This window comes from Nicotiana sylvestris, chromosome 10 (genome assembly GCF_000393655.2).
Source record: "Nicotiana sylvestris chromosome 10, ASM39365v2, whole genome shotgun sequence".
NCBI lineage: Eukaryota > Viridiplantae > Streptophyta > Magnoliopsida > Solanales > Solanaceae > Nicotiana > Nicotiana sylvestris.
Genome location: NC_091066.1, coordinates 69,524,457 through 69,533,416, shown reverse-complemented (window position 1 = coordinate 69,533,416; position 8,960 = coordinate 69,524,457). Strand labels below are relative to the sequence as shown.

General features: G+C 43.3%; 1 protein-coding gene across 1 annotated transcript; it reads left to right on the top strand.

The window, feature by feature from the left end:
- The first annotated feature begins 2,128 nt into the window (after window positions 1–2,128).
- LOC138879482 (uncharacterized) lies at window positions 2,129–3,581 on the top strand. Its single transcript, XM_070159094.1, has 3 exons — window positions 2,129–2,524; window positions 2,875–3,408; window positions 3,531–3,581. The coding sequence occupies exons 1-3, from the start codon at window positions 2,129–2,131 to the stop codon at window positions 3,579–3,581; spliced, it is 981 nt and encodes a 326-aa protein (XP_070015195.1).
- Window positions 3,582–8,960: the final 5,379 nt, after the last annotated feature.

The following is an 8,960-nucleotide window of genomic DNA, read 5'->3' as shown; positions in this document are numbered from 1 at the left end:
ATCCGGTAGTGCCCAAAGCCAAGGCTCCTTTTCCAAGGCCTCCTCCACCATATCTTCAAAGGCTTGCAAAGAAAAACAATGAAAATCAATTCAAGAAATTCATTGATATGATAAAAAGTTTGTCCAATAATGTGTCATTGGTTGAAGCCTTAGAACAAATGCCGGGATATGCCAAGTTCATGAAGGACTTGGTAATGAAGAAGAGATAAATGAATTGTGAAATGATAAAAATGACACATCAAGTGAGTTCCATTGTGCACTCCATGGCTCCAACGTTAGAAGACCCCGATGCCTTTACAATCCCATACACTATTGGTAGTGCCGATTTCGCCAAAGCTTTGTGTGACTTGGGGCAAGCATTAACTTGATGCCCTATTCTGTGTTCAAGACATTGGGGATTGGGCAACCAAGTCCACATCCATGAGGTTGCAAATGGCAGACCGAACAATGAAGAGGCCATTGGGGTTAATTGATGATGTGCTAGTTCGGGTTGACAAGTTCATACTTCCCGCAGCTTTTGTGATACTTGACTGTGAGGTTGACTACGAGGTGCCAATCATATTGGGAGACCTTTCCTATCTACAGGAAAGGACTTAGTTGATGTAGAAGCTGGGGAGCTCACCTTCCGGGTGGGCGATGAAAAAGTTGTACTTCATGTTTGCATGTCAATGAGGCAGCCTAATAGCAACGAAGTGTGTTTGTTTGTGGATCTTGTGACCGAAGTAATTGTTGATGACATAAGTGATGTGATTAATGTTGAAGACCTATTGGAAGGTGTGTTATTGAATCATGATGAGGATGAGAAGGAAGGCTTGTTAGAATGTGCCAATGCTTTGCAAGGAATGGGATCATATACATATGAGCCCTGAAAACTTTCCTTGGACCTTGATAACCGGTAGACTCTACCAACAAACCCTCAATCGAGGAGCCTCCCACATTGGAGTTCAAGTCCTTGCCTTCACACCTCAGGTATGAGTTCTTAGGCCCTTATTCCACTTTACCTATTATTCTTTCCTTGTGCTTAACTAACTTGTAGGTAGATTCCACCCTTGCGGTGCTCCAAGGGAGGAAGAAGGAAATAGGTTGGACATTGGCGGATATTCGAGGTATAAGCCCCACCTTTTGCATACACACAATCATATTGGAGGAGGATGCCAAACCCTTCGTGGAACATAAAAGAAGGTTGAATGAGGCTATGCAAGAGGTGGTCAAGAAAGAGATCATCAAGTGGTTGGATGCTGGAGAGATGAGATCTTGGCCTTCAAACAGGAACCTAATGAACCACTTCATGAGATCTAGGAAAGGTATTAGACAATGGTGAAAGAATGTCCGAACAGTGACATGACCAAAACACTAATCCAACTGACATTCTACCATGGCATTAACACGACTAATCAGTGTGTAGTGAACTAGCTAGCAGGGAGAAATTTTATGAACACACCTTATGCTGAGGCGTGTGAGATCTTGGATGAGATGGCAGATACTTCCTCAGTTTGACAAAGTCAAGCCAATGTACCACAGGGTGATCGACTGTCATTCACCTGCACAAAAAGCTCCACGACCATGGCTAGACGATAGCAGAGTTAACTACAACAATGAACCAATTGAAAAAAGCTCAATTGCAACAAGTTCAAGCACCGAGACAAGTAAATTCTATGGAAGGTGTCAACATGTTGGTCAACAAGAGGCGACAAAAAGGTCAACAAGGTCAAGGTAGTCCAAATCAATATGAGTAGGGTAACAGTGGCTTCAACTAAGATGTTGGGTATGCTGAGCAAAGTGAAGAAGTATAGTACGTGAATAATTACCAAGGACAAATGGGCAATGCTCCTAACTAACAACAACAATGGAGATCCCAAGGAAACTGGGGAAATCAAAACCAACAGGGAAATAGCAACTGGAGGAACAACAATCAAAATTGGGACAACCAGAATAACCAGGTCAACTGGAGTGGCAACAACATCAATTGGGGAGGAAACAACAACCAAGGGGGTTGGAATAATAACATCAATGAAATCGGGGGCAAGGCTTTCAAAAACCTCCGATGTATCAACAACCAAACAACCCGCCTCCATGTCCGTCCCAAGGTCCTAGCTTGTCAAACAATGAGATAGGAAAGATCGAGATAATGTTTGAACAAATGATGAAAAAGAATGCCGACTCTGATGCCCAGTTGGCATCCCATAATACTTCAATCCAAAATTTGGAGGTTCAACTTTTCCAGATTTCGCAATCTTTGAATACTCTCCCTAAGCGGGATCTACCTAGTGATATGGTGGTAAACCCAAAGGGTGGGAACAATACTGTGCATGCAATGGTAGTGATCACAAGAAGCGATCGAGGTCGTGTTGTGAATACCTCCAAGCAAAAGGAAGTTGTGAGTGATGAAGTTGAAGTGCATGATGATGATGTTCCTATAGTTTATGAGAAAGTGAGTGAAGAGAATTTGACTGCGGAAGTGAGAATTGATATTCATGATAATGAGGTGGAGACTCAAGATGACGTGAACCCATCTAGGGAATATGTAATAGACATACCAGAAACGATAGTGCCCAAGATAAGATGCCCTTGCCAAGGCCTCCTCCATCTTACCCTCAAAGACTTGCGAAGCAAAAGAATGAAAACCAATTTAAAAAGTTTATTGAGATGATTAAAAGCTTGTCGATCAATGTTTCTTTGGTGGAAGCTCTTGAGCAAATGCCGGGTTACGCCAAGTTTATGAAAGACTTGGTGACTAAAAAGAGATCTATGGATTGCAAGACCATCAAAATGACTCACCAAGTAAGTGCAATTGTGCACTCGATGTCTACAAAGCTTGAAGATCCCGACGCTTTCACCATTCCATGTACCATTGGGAGTGCTGATTTTGCAAAGGCATTGTGTGATTTGGGAGAAAGTATCAATCTGATGCCTTATTCCGTGTTCAAGACTTTGGGTATTGGTCAACCGAGAGCTACTTCAGTGAGATTGCAAATGGCAGCTAAAACAATAAAGAGGCCGCTTGGTATTATTGATGATGTTCTTGTCTTGGTGGACAAGTTTATTTTGCCTGCTAACTTTGTGATTCTGGACTGCAAAGTTGACTATGTGGTGCCGATAATATTGGGAAGACCTTTCCTTGCAACAGGGAAGGAATTGGTTGATGTGGAAGCAGGGGAGCTTACCTTTCGGGTGGGTGATGAAAAAGTTATTTTTCATGTATGCAAATCAATGAGGCAGCCAAATAGTACTGAAGTGTGCTCATTTGCGAATCATGTCATGGAGGTGATAGTTGATGATACTAGTGCCATAGTCAATGTGGAGGATTCTTTAGAAGCGGTATTGTTGAACCTTGATGTGAATGAGGATGAATGTAGGGTGGAGTGTGTCAATGCTTTGCACGTAATGGGTTCTTATTCCTATGAGCCCGTAATTTGTCTTTGGATCTTCAATTAGAGTTGAAGCCTTTTCCCTCACACCTCAGGTATGAATTCTTAGGCCCTAGTTCAACTTTACCTGTTCTTGTTTCGTCTTGTCTTACTAACATGCAGGTAGATGCCATACTGGAGGTGCTCCAAAGAAGGAAGAAGGCAATTGGATAGACTCTAGCTGATATTCGGAGAAAAAAACCAACCTTTTGCATGCACAAGATTATACTTGAATATGATGCCAAGCCTTCCATGGAACATCAAAGGAGGTTGAATGAGGCTATGCAAGAGGTTGTCAAAAAGGAGGTGATCAAGTGGCTAGATGCAAGGGTCGTGTGACAACCCAGCCAGTCGTCTCATGAGTTACTACTCTGTTTCCCCCATTTCTGCTTCTTTATGCTTTATCCGTATTATATGGTATCGGGTCGGTCGGATCGAGTTCGGAAAGGATTTGGTAAGGTTTGAGACACTTAGTCTCTTTAGAGTGAGTTTAAGTTGAAAAAGTCAACCGGATGCTGACATGTATGTTAGAGGTCTTGGATGTGAGTTTCGTTAGTTCGGTTAGCTTCAGGAGGTGAGTTGGGACTTAGGAGCGTGACCGGAATGAGTTTTGGAGGTTCAGAGTAGATTTAGGCTTGAATTGGCAAAATCGAATTTTTGGCGATTTCCGGTTGATAGGTGAGATTTTGATATAACGGTCAGAATGGAATTCTGAGAGTTGCAGTAGTTTCATTGTGTCATTTGGGACGTGTGTGCAAAAGTTTAGGTCATTCGGACGTGGTTTGGTCAGGTTTTTGATCAAAAGTGAAATTTAGAGGTTTTTGGAAACTTAGGGTTGAATTCGATGTGGTTTTGTTGATTTGATATTGTTTGAGGTGTTTTGAATATTGGTACAAATTTGAATAAGGTTTTGGGTTATGTTGGTTCCTTTGGTTGAGGTCCCGGGAGCCTCGGGTGAGTTTTGAAGGGTTGAATGGATTATTTTAAGTTGAAGAAAATTGCAGATTTTGGTTTCAGCTGTTGCAGATATTTTACTCTTTGCATTCGTGAGTGGACCCTCGCGTTCACAAAGAGTCAGTTGAGGAAGGTGGAATTTAAGTCTTTGCATTCGCAAGGAAGGCTACGCGTTCGCGAACGACTGAGGGTTTGTGCATCGTGTTCGCGGGGGAGGTGTCGCGTTCGCTTAGAGCCAAAAGGGCAGCTGAGCTTCTGTGGATATTATTCATCGCATTCACGAGAGGCAGAACGCGATCGCAAAGGTTGGTCTGAGAAAAGCATTGCATTCGTGATAGGGATGTCGCGATTGCGAAAGAGGAAAATTGGTCAAAGTTAATTTGTGCTTCGCGAACGCGAGGCTTTGACATCGTTCGCAAAGAAGGATTTCAGGCCTGTGTAGAAGGTTTTAAAGTTCGTCTTGTCCGCGGATGTGGGGTTTATTTTTTCCATTGTTGGTCATTTTTGGAGCTATTTGAATGGGATTGAAGAGGGATTCAAGGAGAATAACTTGGAGGTAAGATCCTTGGTCTTAAAACTCGATTCTAATGTGAAGTCTACCTAGTAAATCATAGAATCTAGGCCAAAAATTGAAGAATTAGGGCTTGAGATTAAGAGACTTCAAAATGAGAATTTGAGGGGTAATTTGGACTACGATTTTAGTGTTATTGGTATGTATGGACTCGTGGTAGGATAAGTATTCTGTTGATGTAATTTTTATCGAGTTTTGAGACGTGGGCCCGGGGGTCAAGTTTGGCCAATTTCGGGATTTTTGGTATTATTTGATTGTTTTCGGTTGGGCTTCGTTCCCTTAGCATATTTTGATATCGTGATTCTGATTTTGGATAGATACGACACGAGTGGAGACCGATTCGAGGGGAAAAGGCTTCGTAGAGTAGTATTTTCACCGGTTTGAGGTAAGTAACCTTTGTAAATCTAGAACTGCGGGTACAAAACCCCGGTAGTTGACTTGTTTTGATAAATTCGGTGAAGCACATGCTAGGTGACGAGCGTGTGGGCGTGCACCGGGAGGGATTGTGACTTGGCATGTCTAGTAGCGACTATTAAGCCACGTATTTGATTTGGAATCTTACATTATTCTGTACTTTAGTCATTTATACTATATTATAGGCCGTCTGCCATGTTTGGGGCCTTGTGCCGACCTGTTGAGACCCTTAGGGGCATTTTTACTGTGTTTCCTCACTTTATTTGTTAAAAGCATATCCCCAGTCATGTTTTACATGTTTAAAAGTTTAAAACTAGTTTTATCACTCCACTTCTAATTGTGAAGATTGTGTGGGCTGAGTTCCCTAATTTCTATTGTTGTGCCTGAGAAGCTGTGAAGGTAATGACTAAGAGAGGATGAGAACCTAATAGTGAGGATATTATATATATATATATATATATATATATATTATGGATCGGGCTACACACCACTATGATATATATATATAGGCCTGCACGCCACAGTGATATATATATTAGATTGGGCTGCGCGCTGCAGTGATATGACGCTTGGGCTGTAGGAGCCCCTCCGGAGTCTGTACACCCCCAGTTAGCGTAGTCGACTATAAATTATGGATCGGATTACATGCCGCAGCGGTTACTATGATATGTATTATAATGAAATATTAATAAGCCTGAGTGCTGAGTGTGAGTACTTAGTGACGAGAGTGAGTCACGAGTGATTGAGAGGCTGCCCGAGAGGCCATATTTTGAGTGATACCTTGTCCGAGGGGCCCAGTTAAGATATTTTCACTGATTTCACTCTTTTTTTAAAAAAAAGCCTCTACTGGAAAAATTGCTAAGTATATGATTTCAAATGTTTAAACTGAAGTTGATAATTTTACGACAAAACTAGTTTTAAACTGTGAAATGGATTTGTTATCCTGTTGTTTATTCAGTTATATGATTTTTAACTGCTCGTCACTGCTTTCAGACCTTATTTACTTTAGTTACTTACTAAGTTGACGTACTCACGTTACTCCCTGCACCTTGTGTACAGATCCAGGTGCTCGAGTGGTAGAGTGAGGGTCCTCAGCTGATCCAGAGATTGCCGGAGATTTCATGGTAGTTGCATGGCGTGCGCATCCCTGTTTTCTCCTTCCTATCTTGTTCTTTTCCATATTTTCTAGACTTATGTTGTATCAGACAGTCAGTTATGTAGTAGAGGCTCTAGACTCGTGATACCAGATATTTAGGGCTGTGTAGTTCATGTTTATTTTTACTCCCGCTTAAATTTTGTTTTTTTAACACTTATTCCAGAAATTTGGTATTTCAACCTGTGTTAGAAAAATGACTTTATAAAAGGAATTTGTTGTAATTAATGGTTTGGGTTGGCTTGCCTAATAATGTGATGGGCACCATCACGACCGGGTATTTGGGGTGGTGTCAAGTTGGTATCAGAGCCTAGGTTACATAGGTCTCGCAAGTCATGAGCCGATTTAGTAGAGTCTCACAGATCAGTACAGAGACGTCTATATTTATCCTCGAGAGGCTGCAAAACCTTTAGGAAAAACTTTATATTCTTGAAATTTTTGTTCGTGCAAATCTGTTGATCTGAATACTAAACTTATGTTATTCCATTCTCTCACATATGGTGAGGACATATGCTACCAGACAGGATGGACGACCGCCTGTACCACCAGTTGGGGCCATCCAAGGCCAAGGATGCAGTCGAGGCCGTGGTAGCGGCAGAGAAGCTAGGGCAACACCTGCAGATCCACCTGTTGCCCCAATTCAGGATCAGGTCCCAATTGTGGATGCTACAACAGCTCCAGCTCAAGCACCGACTATGCTTATTGTGATTCTAGGCCTTTAGGAGGCTTTAGCTCAAATCTTATCAGTGTGTACCAGTTTGACTCAGGCGGTATCAGTTACTACGGCCGCAACTACTTCTCAGGCCGGGGGAGGTACCAAGACTCTCGTTGTTCGTACACCTAAACAGGTTGTGCAGGGACTCTAGACACTAGGGGCACCTCCAGCCCAGCCGGTTGCACCAGCTCAAGAGTATGTGGTACCAGTTATATCGGACGATGAGCAACGTCGACTAGAGAGGTTTGGTAGACTCAAGCCTCCGACTTTTAGCGGTGGAGAGGGCGAGGATGCCCGGGGGTTCTTAGATAAGTGCCAGAGGATGCTTCGTACAATGGGTATTCTAGAGACAAGTGGTGTGGCTTTTACCACCTTTCAGTTTTCTAGGGCTGCCTTCAGTTAGTGGGAGGCATATGAGAGGCGTAGGCCTGATGGTGCAATGCCCCTTACTTGGCTACAATTCTCTGTTCTCTTTCTAGAGATGTATGTGCCACAATCTCGCCGAGAGGAGCTGCGCAGGTAGTTCGAGCAGTTGCGTCAGGGAGAGATGATTGTGATGCAATATGAGATGCAGTTCTCTAAGTTATCACGTCATGCTATTTGGTTGGTTCCGACAGATAGAGAGAGGATTAGGAAGTTTGTTGATGGCCTCACTTATCAACTTCGTATTCTTATGACCAGAGAGAGGGTGATTGGTGCTACCTTTGAGGAGGTTGTAGACATTGCTCGAGAGATTGATTCTGTTCATCGCCAAGAGCACGAGGAGAGGGAGGCCAAGAGGCCTCGAGGATCTGGTAGTTATAGTGGTACTCCTTCGACAGGTTAGTTCCAGCAGGGCAGAGGCCGCCTATTCAAACAGGCTCATTCAGCTCGCCCAGGTTATCGTGAGGCATCATCGGGTCATAGTTCTCACAATTCTCATCAGGTCCACTCATCATTTAGTTCCCTTGCAGCCCAGAGTTCGTCCCGTGCTCCATTAGTTCAGGGTTCTTCCACGCTAGGTCCTTCTACTGGTCATTCCGACGCTAGGGGTTCCCTTCAGTCCCCATCTCCAGCACCGGTGAGTCGTTTTGAGTGTGGAGAGTTTGGGCGTATGAGGAGGCAGTGTCCTCGTCTTTATGATGGTCAGTGTCAGTAGAAGGGTCAACCCTCGACTTCAGCTCCAGTTACTTCACCATGCGTCGAGCCAGCTAGGGGTGGAGGTCAGTCAGCTAGGGGTCGCCCTAGAGGGGGAGGTCGATCAGGTGGTGGTCAGGCTCGTTTCTATGCCCTCCTAGGTAGACCAGATGTTGCTGCTTCAGATGTCGTAATTTCAGGTATTGTTTTAGTCCACCACAGAGATGCCTCTATATTATTTGATCCCGGTTCCACCTTTTCTTATGTGTCATCATACTTTGCTTGTTATCTGGATACACCTTGTAAGTCTCTTGTTTCACCTTTTCATCTATCTACTCCAGTGGGCAATACTATTGTTGTAGACCGAGTGTACCAGTCGTGTATGGTGACTATTGGGGGTCTGGAGACCCTAGTGGATCTTTTATTGTTTTGTATGGTGGATTTCGATATCATTTTGGGCATGAATTGGCTATTTCCGTCTCGTGTTATTCTGGATTGTCATGCCAGGACAGTCACATTGGCTATACCGGGTGTGCCACAGATTGAGTGGCGATATTTGACTAATTATGTTACCAGTATAGTGATCTCATTCTTGAAGGCCCATCATATGGTTAGGAAGTGATGTCTTTC